This window comes from Diospyros lotus, chromosome 10, assembly GCF_014633365.1.
Source record: "Diospyros lotus cultivar Yz01 chromosome 10, ASM1463336v1, whole genome shotgun sequence".
NCBI lineage: Eukaryota > Viridiplantae > Streptophyta > Magnoliopsida > Ericales > Ebenaceae > Diospyros > Diospyros lotus.
In genome coordinates this window covers 22,867,262-22,884,971 of record NC_068347.1, presented here as the reverse complement: position 1 = coordinate 22,884,971, position 17,710 = coordinate 22,867,262, and the positions used below count along the sequence as shown (strand labels likewise).

General features: G+C 38.5%; 1 protein-coding gene across 4 annotated transcripts in view; it reads right to left on the bottom strand.

Moving 5' to 3' along the window:
* Positions 1 to 1,910: 1,910 nt before the first annotated feature.
* The window catches only part of LOC127811412 (FHA domain-containing protein DDL), a 37,168-nt gene continuing 21,368 nt past the window's right edge, over positions 1,911 to 17,710 (bottom strand). For 3 of the 4 annotated variants that reach the window (XM_052351257.1, XM_052351258.1, XM_052351259.1), the window contains 7 exons: positions 17,476 to 17,533; positions 6,749 to 6,841; positions 5,590 to 5,704; positions 5,463 to 5,510; positions 5,322 to 5,367; positions 5,123 to 5,193; positions 1,911 to 2,245 (listed from right to left, as the gene is read on the bottom strand). In XM_052351257.1, the coding sequence (XP_052207217.1) occupies positions 2,206 to 2,245; positions 5,123 to 5,193; positions 5,322 to 5,367; positions 5,463 to 5,510; positions 5,590 to 5,704; positions 6,749 to 6,841; positions 17,476 to 17,533 (471 nt within the window). In that variant the 3' untranslated portion in view covers positions 1,911 to 2,205. The remainder of the gene's footprint in view (positions 2,246 to 5,122; positions 5,194 to 5,321; positions 5,368 to 5,462; positions 5,511 to 5,589; positions 5,705 to 6,748; positions 6,842 to 17,475; positions 17,534 to 17,710) is intronic. The other variant, XR_008025678.1, reaches the window with a different exon arrangement.

Genomic DNA, 17,710 nt, shown 5'->3' with positions numbered 1-17,710 from the left:
AGAGTTTTAGAACTTTTAAGTTATATATCCTTTTTCTCTTAACCCAAGTGAGAAGCCTACTTGCAATAAAGTGTACAATCCTTGATAGCTTTTCAGAGAGTGTTTTCTTAAACCTTATTCATTCTCTTTTATTTAGTTAATATATTAATAATGTTTTGATGGTGATGATGATATAATATTTTTGCAAAACTTAAATTAATAATGTATCAAATAATCAAGTGAGTCTCTATGACCAAATCGAGAACTTAAATAATCTACTCGAATAAAGTCTTTTATCAATCGAGTGAATGAAATACAAGTTAATTTTAACAAACTTTCAAACCGACACTCGAGTGCTCACGTATTAGTTATCAAGTAGAAAAACAGTTAAGTTTACTGTAATCAAATATCCAAACAAGTTTAGTAAGACTCAATCTAGTATTTACTTGTTAATCTCAAATATTCTTTGATAATCTTGACTCGAGTGATAAAAAATATTTTCAAGTATCTCAATCGTGAATAGAATTAAAATATTTATCCAATCGAGTGACAAGATGAGCTTAAATATTAAGTCTTTGTGCTTACATTTTTAATCAAGTAATAAAATCTCCAATTGAGTATTAGACTAGCTATAAAAGAGTTAAGTCTCTAAACTATGGCAGTAACCAACTAAAATATAAGCTAAATTGAGTATCTCGATTCATTCAATCGAGTATGATCAATACCATAATTAAATATTTTAAAAAGAGCAAGTTTTTGTATTTTATCTTTCAAATCGACTATCAGGTATTTAACACTCAAATAATAACATGGCCAATTAAATACCAAAAATATTAATAAAGTGTTCTTTCTAAAACATATTTGCTAATCGATTGTAAGCTATCTAATATTCAAATAGTGTTATTCATGCAATCAAGTATTTAGTATAAATAGGACACTAATATGAAGTTTGCAAGTTACACAACATATACAAAAGAAGAGTCTATTCAGATCAAGAAAAAACTCCCAAGTATTTTAACTCAAGTTCATCAAGCATTCAAAGTCTTTTAAGACTTCCCATTCTGCTCTTTACAGGTCATACTATAAATCAACCGAGACCGTTAGATCTTTAAACATAAAAGAGTGGCCCTAGAGCTACAAAGATTGCTGCTTTGTTACTTTAAAATCATAGGTTTAAACATCATAGAGACAGCTCTTACTCTTATAAAATGAGCATCGTGTACTATATACACCCCTAGCCACAAGTCATTAAGAAAAAAAGGTGTACCTAAAATTACAATATACTTTGCAGACCATCATTAAATCATCCCAGAATATTGGTGGAAAGGAGATATAATACTCATCCAAGAGCATAACTTACCAGAAAGGAAGAAAGAAATAATACTCATCTATAAAGCATAACTTACCAGAAGGGAAGAAAGTTATGGCAAAGAACCAAAAGAACATAAACTTAGTGACAAGATTTGCATTAGCAGTGTGGGGTCGACCAAAAGACCTTAAAAATGCAAAATCCGTAGTCTGATTGGGTTTCATGCCCTACAGATTACAGCAGCAGCAACTGCTGCTTAGATAGAAATTAGAAGTGAGAGTCACTCAGTTGTCTGTGGTCCTTGCATATGCTTCAATTACCAGCAACAGTTCTAAACAAATCCATAACTATAGCCAACTAAAGAACAAGAAAGTTCCATGACCAGAGTTCAGTACGCTAATGAAGCTTGCACCTAAACAAGAACATGCAGTGAATTGGCGAGTTACGTTTTAAGGCAATATGATCAGCTGACAAGTTATGGCAGAATTTGGAGAAATGATGTACTCTCCCATCGCTTTTAATCTTCTGGGGAATTCAATAAACAGAGTTTTCGAAAGGCTATTGGAGCCGCAACCCATGGTTTTCTCAGAAAGATAATTAGAAAATGGTAAGAACTATGCCCTGACAAAATAAAATCCATTGAACTAGTTACAAAATCAAAGTTATGGTCATAATGGCTACAAAAAGTTAAGGGGGTTGAAAGAAATAACATCCCCATCAAGTCATCAGGAGCTGCAATCTTCATACTTCCAGAATATACTGAAATTGATGATACATGGACAAGTTAAATTTTCAGATCAGATGTCCTGTTGGTCACTAGAAACAAATAAAGCACTGACTTCTCCAAACAAGCTTGCCTCAACATCTCGTACTTGCCAATAAAGGAGAGAATAGACTCGGGGGCATACAATTGAACCTCAACCTGCAGAGTTCTCGTGAAGTAGCACATATTCTCGGCTGCAAAAACCACTTACAGGATTAATAAAACATATCTGAAAATGTAGTACTGCAGGGGCCTCAGGAAATTATTGATTAATCCAGGAAAAATTTGAATTTAGATAAAGGGTAGTACAACATGCTTAAAATAAAAACAAACCAGCAGGAGAGTGGCAGGATCCAATCAAGCAAGTAAAACTTGACTAGTCAAGGAATAATGGCAATAATAACTATTATCATGACAAACACACCGTCCAGCAATGACAAAGCTTCCAATGACCATCAACAAGGCATTGAAAAAGAAATTTGTTCACTTCAAGCCTATGTGAGATAAAACACTACACAGTGCCATTAGGTTAAAACTGCTCTCATATTTCGTCTGTGTATCATACAACAGACCAACACAGATAACCAATCATCATTCTTTTTCCATCAGTGGCAGGTAAAATATGGATGGACAGAACATCTAGGATAAAACTCTTAAGTAAACCATCTTATGGAAACCACATAGTCTCAACACTGGGAAGACACAAAACTGCTCAGCACCTTCCATTCACAATAAGAATTGCGGAAATCATACATAATATGAAGGATCAGGCTGACATAAAGCCTTTCCCCTGATTTTGCTTGATTACTCCTAGGGATGTTCAAATTCCGGCCTGGATTGGAAGACCGGACTGGCCCAACTGGAAAACCAGGTCTGCTCCAAAACCGAATGCATTTTGGTCCAGTCTTCTGTCCAAACTTTTGAATAAAATCGGTCCCAGTCCAGTCTCGGTTTTGGACTGAAGACCAAAAGTGTATTTTAATTACTTTGCAATATATTTAAGGTTTATGGATGTTATACTTAGTCAAGAGTTTGTTGGCACCCACATTTGATCCAGTCATGCCATACCTATCTCAGACTTGGGAGATTTGGAATCCGTTCCTAGATTTTGAGGTGCAGCGCATGATACTAATTACTGCTATGGAGGTCCATTGTGCCTGGGGCAGGAGGATGAAAGGATATGGTGACTATACCTTTTTGCATCTTAGGGTTCATCTAAAAGGACTGTAATTGCAAAGTTTTTGAGGGTATATAGACACATTCACTCTTTGCCAAGGGAACTATTTCTCACTCCTCTTTTCTGTAGATGAGGAATGACTCTCCCTTCTCCTTTGATTCTTTTATTTTTTTCTGCATGACATTCCCTTGTAAGTAGTTTCACATGACTTCATTGTAAGTCATGGCCTGCCCCTTTTTTGGCATTTTCTCTACTTTATATCTATTGTTTACTCATAAAAAAAATTAAAATCTTGCACTATTGCAGGTGAAGAATATTGGAACCAAATCTACCTCAAAGTGAAAAGTACTAATTTTACTTGGCATTCTACCATGATTTCAAGAATCCATGAAATTAAAAAATCAAAGTTCTACTCTATTTCTACTTTCTAGACGTGCACGCAGTCCCATCCTTCAAAACATCAGAACACATTGCTAATGTATTTCCATCCCAGTAACTCCATTACACACAACTTTGAGTATTTGTCAGAAACGACATCCAATAATAGTCTTCAATATCAACAAGATGGCCAATGAATGGCATTTATCTACCAGCAAGGCATGCCCTCCTCTATTTGTCTGTCTGACAGGCACCAATTTGGAGTTTCCAAGTGGGGCAAGGGCCATCAACAACTCTAATACAGATAGAAATAGAGCCAATAAGATATCTTCAACCAATGCATTCCTCGTTTACAAAAATATCTTACAGGTAGCTCATTCAGAGTTCAGTTCCAAATTCAAATATGCTACATTCGGTTAACCTAGATGTCACCATCCAATAAAAGCTAGCATTTTGAGAGTGTGAAATGCAAGAGTCCTTCCCCAAACACCCTTCAGTGTTCACTTTTGACGCTGAGATTTCATTTTATTAATTTTAACAATATTCATAATTTCAATTATTTAATTATTTTAGGGCTTATTTTACTATTTTGTGGGAAGATTTAATTTATTCCTCGTTCTAAAATATATAGGACTCCTATTTTGTTCTAGAATATTTAAGAGTCTTATTTTGTCTTTGACTTAGTTCTACTTTTCCTTTCTAAATAAGATTCCTTTATCTCTTAGAATAGGGATTGTAAAACCCCCAATAAATAGCAGGGCCTTGAGTCTATTTTAGTCAGTCAATAACATAACTTTATCCATACAATTGAGAGAGTTTTCTTTGGTTCTTGCACTTTTGTGCTTCTGTGAGGATTAGTGATTGCATTTCCTTTGTTTATCATGCTATTCGCTGCGTCACATTTGCCCCTCTCCTTTGTTCTAATAGCATTTCTTGAGAATAACAAAATTTTAGGTGGGCAATCAACAAAATAGAGAATTCTTTCCTCTTCAAATCAAAATTGGTAGAAAGAGAAGTATTCTATGAAGCAAGAGAGATCATCTTGTCAGGTAATAGATGTAAAGAAAGACAAGGATACTTTAGTGGACAAAAAAAAAAACAGAGACAAGGTGAAGTTCCAAAATAAAAATCACTCCATAAAAAGAGAAGTATTCTATGAACAAAGTGGGGCTATCTTGCTCAGATAATATATCAAGGAAAAGAAAAAAGAAACAAGGTAAAATTCCAAAATAAAGAACCACTCCATAAAAAGATCATGGCAACACCCAAATAAAGTGAAAAGAATTCAACTAGGATGGCAGGTACCTAAATTGTGCAAAGGAAGGAAACTAGCATACAGGTTCATGGTGGAATAAACAGAGCATAAACACCAAAATTCAATATATATACAACCAAATAGAAACTTTTATGATAAATAGTGCACCAAAAATTTAATGATACGAGTCAAGATATGAACAAATGCAATAATTTGCCAATATTATATCTAAGCCTTCAAGTTCACTAATAAATAGCCTACCTACTATTACCAAACTTAATAGTATCTTTCTCAAAAAGTTCATAATAACGTTGTGGTTCAATGCGATTATCCTGCAAATTCAAATGGAAAATGTTAGATCAAATTATGGAAACATATTAACATACTTTACCTAGAACACACCAATCACACAGGAAAAAATACAATGGATGGAAGCAAGATAACACTTTGACTCCCTTACATTAATAAAAGTTCCATTTGTGCTTCCAAGGTCCATCACGTAAGGCCTAACACAGCAGATAAAATAAATAAACAAATAATAGCTTGAATTCAGATAATCCCTAACACATGAAGGTGATCCGAAATTTGCTTCTGGTTTTACCTTGCTTGCTTCGATAAAGTACCATCAGGTTGCTCCTTTTCCACTTGTCTGGCAAAAAAAGAATATAAAACAGTAAAATAATGTACATAACATTACCAACTAAAAAAAATTCAACTTATGAATCTACCGGTATTGCAACACAGCATGCTGTTTGCTACAGGATGGATGATCTGTCGGAATGTCTGCTACCCTCCTCTCTCTCCCAAAAAGGTAACAGCTCTGGCGATGTACATAAAGGGGCTCTGTTCAATGAATGTGTTTCTTAGAAACATAAATGACAAGCATATGCAAGGGACTTAATCATCACAAGCACACACCCGTAAAACAAGATAACAATTAATGGATGCTACAATAAACATCAACTAAGAAAATTACCGGTTACCTTCAAACACTCACATTCATTAGGACTACAGAAAGCATTGACAAAAAAGAAACAGGTTCAACTTTGACCAACAATAAATAAGTTACCAAATTACCAATGACTAACATGGGTAATTAATAAATAAGGCAATCAACAGAGCAGGATTGGTACTCTGATTTATTGACTTATACTAAAATCAACTTTTGATCCTATATTATAACCAAGTCAAATGACCAGCACAACCAATAGTTTAAGCAATAAAGCGTAGAAAAAATAGTGGCATAAACTTCATATATATGTATACATTTATTAATCATGCAGTGGAGAACTCAAACATACACCCATATTATGGCTTATAAGTCCAAATCAAACACCTCACCATCGAAAGGATTGCACCAACTGAATATTGAATGAACAACTGAACAAGATACAACCAAAGCACCATCCTCCCATAAAGTAACTGCCAGAGAATTTAAACAATGATGCAGGCAATCGTATGAGCTCTCAAGACCCATCAAAGGAAGACTTACTATACACAGACAATTAGTGTAATTCAATCCCCAGCAGCAAGTTTCACAGGTGTGTAAATTTTTTGAGATGGGTGATGATAAAAAACAATAACAGAGGTGTGTATTGAAGCTCTTAGGTTTAAGTCTTATTTCTGTAATGATTCCTGTAAGTCCATTATTCTGCAGGAACCAATTCAATTAAGTTTGTCTTCATGCCTTTTTCTTCTCCTCGTGTAAGCCTGGTTACAAGGGGGGGGAAGGTGATAGACAACTTGAGACTTAAGATCTGGAGAAAGTTGGTAATCCAACAATTAAAATTGCCCCGCAAGAAATTGTATTGAAGTGTAAATTGAATAAGATAAATTACACATCCACAAGAATAAATCAATGCAAGAATATATCCTTTTAACACTTACCATTAAGCACTTCACCAGCCCTGAAAACATAAAGCCGCCATCTTACATCAGGCTTTCTAGCATCTGGGGGTTCATTGAACAGAAGGGTCACACCTGATGCAAAGTAAAGCATAATTAACAAGGGAACAGAAAATATAAGATATATGCTCATATTGACATCTTGTTCCAAAAAAACAGAAACAAAAAAGCATAGGAAAAAATCTCTAAACCAGCTTTCAAGCACTTTGATCTGATTCAGATAAAGTTGCAGGCATTAATCATATGATTTGAATATACAACAATAAAAAAGTCCAGAGATGAAGGAACCAATAATGGCATTATTCTTAAGTGGCTGTATATCGGTGTTCTTATTTCTCTTTTCCTCCATCTTTACATTTTATTTCAATTTTGTTAAGGGTTGCAGGTACAGTGGGATTAAGGCATCTTGTTGTAATTGTTTTCTATTAAGGGTGGAAGGTGGTGAACACGAAGAAGAGACAATTGTAGAGGCTTTCATGCTTCCTCAGTTTTAGTTTTCCCTGTTTGGGGTTTGTCAGATACTTGGAGCAGTGCAAAGGCAAAAAAGTAAGAGCCCTATGTGAGACTAGTAATGGTAGGAGGGATGCAGGCATCACCTATGCACACCCCCCCCCCCCCCCCCCCCCCCCCCCCCAAAACATCAAAAAGGGCGAGCAGAGGCCTTTTGTTGGGAGATAGGAGAAGATGCCCTAGTAATGTTAGTAAAATAAATTATAAGGATTACATCTGCTACTAATAGCAAACTGCCCCCAAAGGAAAGGAAAACACAGCTAACATAGTTGATAAGTATTTTTTATTCCAAAGTTAAAGAGTACCATACAAAGGATGCCAAACTGTTGGGAATTCATATTAGCTTCTATTAGGTGTGCTATATAGAGTAGTTGTACCTTGTACCAAGCATAGGTAGCTTGTACATAGCAGTTATGGTGTTTTGGTATAAATACTTTTAACCCATTGCCATGTGATCAGGTGCAAGATGGGCAAGCCATTAGGCGGGAAGGGGTAATATGGATTTTGTATTAGGAATGCAGCAGTTTATGATGATGTTCACCGGCCAAACCCAAGTAAGACTCTCTCTTGAATTTCCCCCTAAGGAGAGATCTAAGCCTATCTTACCCGATCAGGGAGTGAATTCCCGATCTAATGGATTGGCTGAAATTGAGATAGAACACCAAGAGAATGAAGGAGGGAGGCATGGAAATGCGAGATCTAATCAGATCGGGTTTCCAATGCCTAAGATGGAGATCCCCTTATTTGATGGCTTATCCAAGGTGGTGGATCAGGCACTGTGAACGGATGTTCAGCCTCTACAATGTAGCTGAACAACAGAAGGTGACATTGGCAGCTACTTATTTGAATGATGCGAGAGATGCGTGGTTCCAAGGGTGGAATGGGGTGAAGGAGAATTGTTCATGGGTAGAGTTTGTGGAGGATCTTTGTGATTGTTTTGGGGAAAGAGGAATGTGACATGACCCTAGGGTTTAGCTAGGGTCTAGGAAGGAATTTTGATAAGAATTAAGAGGAAGGAAGAGCAAAAAGGGAGGGAAAGGAAGAACATGATAGAATTGAGGGAGAGAGAGAGAAAAGCCGTGGGAGAGTATTGAGAGAGGGAATTGAGATTCAAATCATTCATTAAGCTCCTTTCTCTAACTACTCAAGCCTATTTATAGGTTTACAAGTGAAGATGCTAACAAAAACAACATAAAATGCAACTAATGTAACTAATAAGGAAAATACATGACATGTATTACTAATATATCCTTGGGGTCGTGACAATCCCCACCCCTTCAAACAATTCTTGGAGACAAGAATTGATAGTTGTTGACCCCGTTCCTCAGTCGATTCCAACCTTAGCAATCTGGTTTCTTCTTCGTCTTTTCTTGTGTTTATCTCATATCTTCCTTTTCTTTTGCCTTTTTGTGTCTTTTTCTTCCAAAACATCAGTACTATGACTTGCTGCAACAGCAAGTCCAGCCATCCCCCTCATTCTGATTTCCATTGAGAATGGTTCCAATTGATCCATTATAGCTGCAACCATATCATTTCCAATCATAGAAAGGAATTCCAACTTTGTTGCAGGCTAAAATCTAATTCGGCGTTGCAGCGCTCCAACTGAAAGAGGAATAAACAAAACAGCAAGAGTTCTGTTCCCCTCAACAAAATTTTCATTGTAATCTTCAAACTCCGAGGTTGATGTAGTCATATCCTCTCCCTTCTTCACAACCTCTTCTCCTTCCTTATCTTCAATAGAGACTTCCTGGACCTCCATGTCAACTATCCCTTCTCCAATGTCCGAACTTCTAAACCATGTGGCAGCAGCCTCCTTTTCCCTCATCTTTCGAACCGCATGGTTGTTAACAGCAGCTGCAGTATTGTGCAAGTCCTCAGACTTCTGCTTTTTCCTTTGGTCTATGTCTTCATCGATTGCATTTTTTCCTTCAACAATTTCAGTATCAGCTTCCTTAGAACTGTCGTTAAGTAGTTCCAGCTCGGATTCCGTTAAAGCTCCTTTAGCTACATATAGTCCTTTACAAACTTGCGAGCTGCTCTTACGATAACTTTCCAGCGACAATCCATGCTTTCTACAAATGGCTTCTAGTGCCAATTTTTGTAGCCACCGTAGTAGGGCAAAACATTTTCACACTGAGCCTTAAAGCATCGTCAAGACCATTAATGAATCTTGATACAAAGTAATGTTCTGACAAGGCTAGCTGAAAGCTCCACATCAATGCCCTTAATTCTTCAAACCTCTTTTCATATTCAGTCACTGATCCTTCCTGTTTAAGCTTGTTGAACTCCTCAATCACATCAATCATGTTCTTCTTCCCAAATTGGTCACACAGATCTTTAGCAAAGTCAGTCCACCTGACCTACCCTTCCCTTGTTGCAGCACATAGTCCATCAGCCATCTCCTCCATCCAATTTCTTGAAAATTCACTGCTGTAACAACCTCTTGTTCAGCTTCTAAGGATCTCTTCGGAAATTGATTCTGGTACAATAATCAGCAACCCAAGCCAATGTAATTGCTGCTTCCAATTCAGCAACCTTAATCCGCTTCAGACATTGCCCTAGCAGTAGCCTAGATCTGAATCATCTTTTTAGTTGCTGCTAAATGGCCTCCAAATCAATTTCCGAAATTTGAACAGGAGGTTCGGCCTTTAAGTCAGCCTACTATCAGCTTCCAACTCACCCTAAACCACCGCCTTAGTTACGATGGAGTAGCTAAGGACTATCACCATCCAAATTTTAGCTTCTTAAAATGATCAACAGCCTCCAATTCCATTGCCAAGTCCACTTCAAACAATCTACTAGCTCTGAACGGTTTCAGACAACCCGTTCCAAGCCATTTCAGAAACCTGCCATGCAACTTTTGAACCCCGCACTTCCCCTTCGCAATTACTTCCGTGGTGCAACACTGAAATCAAACTTCTGTTGCGCACTTACTTTCGAAAATCTCTAACCTAAACAGCTTCGATCAGTTTTCAAGAAATGGCAGGCTTCTACAGTTCGCCTGAGAATTTTGTCTCAACAGATGTCCGCCTAAGTTCTAGCCGATGAACAATCAACTTCCCCCTAAGTTTGAGTTCAGAATTCAAGCCGCCGACTCTCAATTTCGTTGACTCGCCCTTCACATGCAACAACTTAGATCTGAAATTCCATTTCCGACCGCTCCTGCCTTTCGCCTCACTCACATGCAGCGAGTTTGCTGGAATCAAACTGATTTAAGGCTAGCCCCAGCAGAGTCAGCACCCAATCACCATCCACCATCTTGCTTTTGAAGCAACTTCCGCAGCGTAACTCCTCCTTACCTGCTTTGATTTCGTCACTGAGAGCAATAGCCTATGGCCGCATGCAGATCATGATCCTCCTGTTCTATATCAGATTCGTTGCGGATTCTAACATCGCTTAGATTCTTATGGTAATCGCCCAAGCCCGCGTCCACTTACCCAATCACCGACCTCTGATAGGAATTCTCCTCAATTCTTGATTCGCTCAATGCTCTACTTCAATTCTTCGAAATTCATTGCTCCTTGAATCGCCTAGCTTGCTCATCCTCAATTCCGAACAAAATCACCAGAATCCTAGCCGAGCTAATCCGCCTACTTCTCCTTCAAATCCGAGCCGACACTCACCGCTATCAATTTTGACAATTGAAATCCAATTCGTTCGGAAATCTCCTGAGTCAGCTTTGGAACTTGCTTCTACGATTCGTTGAGCTCTGCTGATACCGCTTGTGGAATTTGCTTTTGGACAAGATCACTTAAATTGCCACTTGCGAAAATTGCCTCTGAACAGTGATCTCAATCATTGAAGGCTTTGCTTCCGATCGCGACAACCTTCCAATTCTGAAAATCAACCTTCGAAATTTGCTGTATGGAATCGCCTTTGCTACACGGGATCACACAAGTCACCGCTCGATCAATTCCGTGGCCTTATGTTTCTGAATTCAACTATTAAAGTCGCCTTCTAATTCCGAGAAGCAACAAAGAAAGTCATCGCTAAGGAACGGGAGCTCTGATACCAAATGACATGACCCTAGGGTTTAGCTAGGGTCTAGGAAGGAATTTGGATAAGAATTAAGAAGAAGGAAGAGCAGAAAGGGAGGGAAAGGAAGAACAGAACAGAATTGAGGGAGAGAGAGAAAAGCCGTGGGAGAGTATTGAGAGAGGGAATTGAGATTCAAATCATTCATTAAGCTCCTTTCGCTAACTACTCAAGCCTATTTATAGGCTTACAAGCTCCTTACAACAACATAAAATGCAACTAATGTAACTAATAAGGAAAATACATGACATGTATTACTAATATATCCTTGGGGTTCCTTGGGGTCGTGACAGAATGTTGGATGTTGTAGAGGAATTTAACAAATTAAAGCAAGAGGGAATGGTCCAGACCTATCAGCAAAAATTCGAGGAGTTGAAAGCTCTAATGCTGATCTTGAATCCCACCCTTACTGAAGGGTATTTCGTATCAAGCTTCATTAGTGACTTGAATGTAGAGTTACGTTCTACAATCAAGATGTTTCAATCTAAGACTATCAAGCAAGCTGCGGAGTGTGCCAAGTTACAGGAACTGACTGTGGAGGCTCTTGTGAAAAAGCAGAGGGGGATCAATAAGGGGTGGCAAAGTGGGTCACTACAACAGGGGAACATGGGGTGGAGTAGAAGTGGTGGACCAAGTGGTTAGGGGGGTAAAGGGTTGGCTCTCCCCACACCCCCCACAACAGATGGCCAGTAAGTTGTTGGAACAGAGGAGGAAGGCAAGCCTCTATTTCCAATATGGAGACATACTCCCCGAGACATCAATGTAAACATTAGCTGTTACTAATGAAGGGAAATGAGGAAGAGGAAAAAGAAGGAGAGGAGGAAGGCACTCAAGGGGAGGAAGAAGAAGAGTAGGTGGAGATCTCACTACATGCGTTAAGGGGACTGACTAACAACAAGATAATAAAGGTGGAAGGAAGGGACCAGGAAAGCAGCTTGATGATACTAATCGACAGTGGGAGCACCCACAACTTCCTAGATGAAGGGACGGCTAAAAAGCTGAAGTGCAACCTCACGGGGACTCACCCCCTATCAGTCACATGTTATGCAGATCAGCATGCATGGAGTTTTGTTGGCAGATGTAGGGAGAAGATTTTGAAGCTGACCTACGACTACTAAAATTGGGAGGATGTGACATTGTCCTCGGAGTGGATTGGATGAAAGAGGCAAGCCCCATCTGTTTTGATTTCAACAAGGTGGAAGTCACATTTGAAAAGGGGGTAGAAGAATGACTATAATAGTCAATGCAAAGGCAAGGATGTGTAAATTGATCACAAGGAAGAGGCTGCAGAAAATGTTCAAAAACAAATGGTTGCAGGTGGCCCAATTATTTTCTATACATGCCTTGGAGCATGAGGAAGAAGAATCAGGCAAAGGAGGGGAGTTAAAGCTGATCACTAAGGGCTCTGCTCTAACTCCTTGAGAGTAAACTAGCTAGACTCTCTTGATTTACTCTTAGCTGAGTTTGGAGACTTGTTTGAGGAATCTAAGGCTCTATCACCTAAAAGACCCCTAGATCACACCATCAACCTTAAACCAAACACTGAACCTATTAACCTATGTTCTTACCAATACCCCTCAAAACAGAAAGCCAAAATAGAAAGAATGATTAAAGAAACGTTGAAAATGTCCATCATCAGACCAAGTATAAGCCCGTATGGCTCTCCTTTACTCCTAGTCAAAAAGAAGATGGAAGTTGGCATTTTTGTATCGATTATCGCCAACTCAATTCCCTTACTATCAAGAATAAATTCTCCATACCTATCATCGAGAATTTACTGGATGAATTACACAAGAGCTATAGTATTTCACCAAACCTGACCTCCATTCGGGGTACCATCAAATAGGAATGCATCCTGAGGACATCATAAAATAGCATTCAAAACCCATCGAGGACATTACGAATTCTTGGTAATGCCATTTGGTTTAACCAACGCCCCAACAACCATTCAAGCCCTCATGAATCTTATGTTTGAACCATACCTTTTCCAATTTGTTCTAGTATTCATTGATGACATCCTAGTTCATAGCCTTCCCTTCTCCCAACACTTAGCACTTAAGGACGACCTTACAAGTCCTCAGGCTCAATAAGTTGTTTATCAAGAAGTCTAAATCTGCATTTGCACAGACCCAAGTGGAGTACTTGGGCCATATAATTTTTAGTCCAGGAGTGAGCACAGACCCCCAGAAGATAGTTGCCATGACTACATGGTCCTAACCTGCCAATGTGAGAGCCTTGAGGGGATTTTTGGGTCTCATTGGTTACTATTGAAGATTTGTGAAGAATTATGGCACTATAAGCAAGCCATTGACAAAATTATTGAAGAAGGAAGGGTTTCATTGGAGTAAAGAAGCAGAGGAGTCCTTCAAGCTACTTAAAAAAGCTATGGGTGAAGTTCCTACACTAAGTCTTCCGGACTTTAATTAGCCGTTTGTGTTGGAGACTAATGCTTGCAATAATGGGGTAGGGGTGGTATTGATGCAAGGAGGTAGGCATTTAGCCTTCATTAGCCAGGCGTTGGCTCCTAAATATTTGAAGCTCAGTGTGTATGAAAAAGAGTTATTAGTCGTTCTAATAGCTGTGGAGAAGTGGAGACATTACCTAGAAGGGGGAAAATTCATTATAAGAACGGATGGTCCCATCTTTGTCTTCTTTACAGTCTTTAGATTGTGAATCTTGCCAATTGAGCAAGCATGTATGCTCTTCTTTTCCTAATCAGATTAATAAAAGAGTTGATTCTCCCTTTTCTCTTGTGCATTCCAATATTTGGGGTCGAAGTCGAGTTAATTCTAAACAAGGTTTGTCTTACTATGTTACTTCTATTGATGATTATTCTCATTGTACTTGGCTCTATTTGATGAAGGATCGAATTGAGGAGTCGTCTTTATTCACTTCATTATCCAATGAGGGTAAGACTGAGTCTGATTCTTCTATTTGTATCCTTCGAAGTGATAATGTCAAGGAATATTTGTTCCAAGTCTTTTCAATTTTTCTGTAATAAGGCTCTTGCTCACCCCAGTTGGCATCATGCTATCGATAAGGAGATGTCTACTTTGCCTGCTAATGGGACTTGGGATTTGGTTTCTCTTCCTCCTAGGAATCCTTACTTGGTTGCTGCTGGGTTTTTACTATTAAAGTTGGTCTTGATATATCTATTGAAAAATTGAAAACCCATTTGGTTGCCAAGGGTTATAAATAGATCTTTTGTTATTCAGTTTTGTTTGAGTGGCTGGAAGACTTAGAAAGACTCGGTTCTTTTAGGCTTTGTATGTGGCAGTGGCAATTAGGAAATATAGGCTAATTGCATGTTTATTTAAGTGAGGGGTAGATAGGGAATTTACCGGGTATTCTCTCATGTTGTAACTCACACCCCTTATGTCTATAAATAAGAGGCGTGGGGTAGACTTCCAAAACCGATTGTACTGATCATTCTCATTGATTGTGAAAAGCTATATTGCTAGAGAAATGATAGAGAAGATATCTTTGTAATCTTGCAGTGAGGGTTCTTGTTTTGACAGTGAGGGACGAGGGGTGTGCGAGTGACTTCGTTGTACCAAATTCATCAAGTTTTCTAGTGGATTGCTCTCTCTGTGAAGACTGGATGTAGGATTGATTTCAATCAGTCTAAACCAGGATAAATCTCGGTGTATATTGTGTGGTTTGATTGCTCTTAACTCTATTCTTTGTCAATTCTTTATTTTCTATTTATGTTGTATGGTTGAATCAGTGAGGGAGTGCATCAAGAGTGTTTATATTTGTTGGTTTATTGGGTGAATTCATAGACCAACAGTGCTCCCAATTGTAACATCTTTGGTTTTGATTATGGAGATAAATTTTCCCCTTGTGGCAAGATTGCTTCAGTCTGTTTGTTTCTTTCCATGGCTGCCCATTAGACATTGGCCTCTTCATCATCTTGGCATAAAAAATGCTTTTTCCATCATGATCTTTTTGAGGAGGTTATATGGACAACCACTTGGGTTTGTTGCTTAGGGGAGTCTCACCTGGTTTGTCACCTCAAGAAATTATTGTATGGCCTGGAGCAATCGCCTAGGTTATGGTTTGGTCGCTTTAGCTTTGTAGTTCAATCCTTTGGATTGACTAAGAGTGAAGCTGATGATTATGTTTTCTATCGCCATGCTCCCAGTGATGATGACCAAGAAATTTCTCAATTGAAGGCTCATTTGCGCTCTCATTTTCAGACTAATGATTTGGGTCAACTATGGTATTTCTTGGGTATTGAGGTTGGGCATGGCATTTGTATCTCTCGAGGAAGTATGCCCTCAGTATTTTGGAGGAGACAAACACGTCGAATTTGAGGCCCATTGATACACTTATGGATCCCAATTCTAAGCTTCTTGTTGGATAGGGGGAGCCTATTCATGATGTAAGGCATCATAGGAGACTAGTTGGGAAGATGAATTATCTTACAGTGACTTGACCAGATATTGAATTTGTTGTTAGTGTGGTTAACCAATTTTTGAATCTCCTTGTGATGGTCATTGGCAGGCTTTGATGCGTATTTTGCAATATATTGAGATTTCACCTGGTAAAGGTTTATTATTTTAGGATAAAGGTCATACAAAAGTGGTTGGTTATGTAGATGCTGACTGGGCAGGCTGTCCACTTGATAGACAGTCCACTTCTAGCTATTGTGTTTTAGTTGGAGGCTATATGGCTGCCTAAAAGAGTACAAAACAGCAAGTTGTTGCTAGGTCTAGTGTTGAAACTGAGTATAGAGCCATGGCATTAGCTACATGTGAGCAGATTTGGCTGAAACAGCTTCTTAAGGAGCTGCAGTTTGGTGATTCAGGTTCTATACAGCTTATGTGGGACATCAGGCTGCTCTCCATATTGCCTCTAATCCTATTTTTCATGAAAGGACTAAGCATATTGAAATGGATTCACTTTGTGCAAGAAAAACTGGTTTCAGGTGAGATTTCTACTGCATTGCTGGGACGTGGATCAGCTGGCTAACCTATTTCCTAAGGCTCTTTGAAAACCAAGGATTGAATATATTTGTTCCAAGCTAGGCACATATGATATGTATGCACCTACTTGATGGATAGCGTTGAGAATTCATACTAGCTTTGTTGAAGTTTGCACTCGGTCAAGTCACCAAATCAGAATTAAAGGCATAGAAGCATCCAGAATTCTGTATGTTTTGTTTTATGGTTTAAAATTGTAACAGTAATCAACCATGTAACAGTTAGTACTGGTTTTCTTTGTTTTGGTTATTTCCTTGTAAATGCCGCCTCTATCTTCTATCAATAGAGGGTCGGCCTATGTTTTAGTGTGTCTTCTTATCATGTACGAGTGAGAGAAAAGCCTAGTGTTGATTTAGACTTTGTAATCTCGGATAGGATAGCCTGTGAGAAAGAGGGCTGTGTGATTGTACCAATTGTATGTTCTGTGAGATAGTGGATTGTGTTGTTTTCCTCAGTCTGGACGTAGGATCATTGATTTATTCATGGTCTGAACCAGGATACGTTTTTGGCCTCCTGTACATTCTGTTCTTATTGTTTCTTGTCTATGTTTTTCTGTTCTTGGAGTGTTAAAGAGTGTGAGATTGGTGTAAGAAAGGTGATTCATCACACAAGCTTGTATTATGTATGCTGTATAGACTAGTTTAACCTTGTACCTAGAGCAGGTAGCTAGTACATAGCAGTTATAGTGTTTTGGTGTAAATACTTGTAACCCTAGCTTAATAGATTTGAACAGTTATTTTTCCCTCCAATTTCTCCTTCCCCCTCCCTATACCCCAAAACCATATATGGAAGGAGAAGGGAGGATATCAGGTACCCTCCTCACTCCTTTCCTTGTTTTGTGAATTAATCTCCCAAACAAGGGTAAGCCTTTGCCCTCCCTCCCTCTCATCGAAACAGTGTAAGGTTTACTACATTGAAGTGTGTCCAAGGATATTTGCATGCAAGTGTGTTTGTGTCTAGGTTTTCACACTCTTCAAGCCATGTAATAGAAATTCAATCACTGCCCAATTGCCACGAAAAATTAGCCAGCTACAACATAAGAAAGCAGACAGATGAGCCTTACATAAATTAGCACCTAAAAATCAACATATTCAAAGGCCATTTAAGAGTGTCCCCTTTCCTCCAAGAGCATAACAAACTAAATTTTCATACCCAAGTTGAAAGCAATTAAATTATTACCTCTGACTCGATTGGTTTCAGCCGCAAGCTTTCCAGAGAGCTCAAATGAAGGTTTTTGCTGCAAAGAGTGTACAACTTATAAGACAACAGATGCATGCAAAAGAATCAAATCTTTCTAACCAAATATGTGCACCAAGCTAATGTTGAAAACTACACCATCCTTGCAGATATCCCAGATTATGGCAAGAAAAAAAAAACAATAAAGAAAATAGAACACTCAGCATACCAAGAAAAA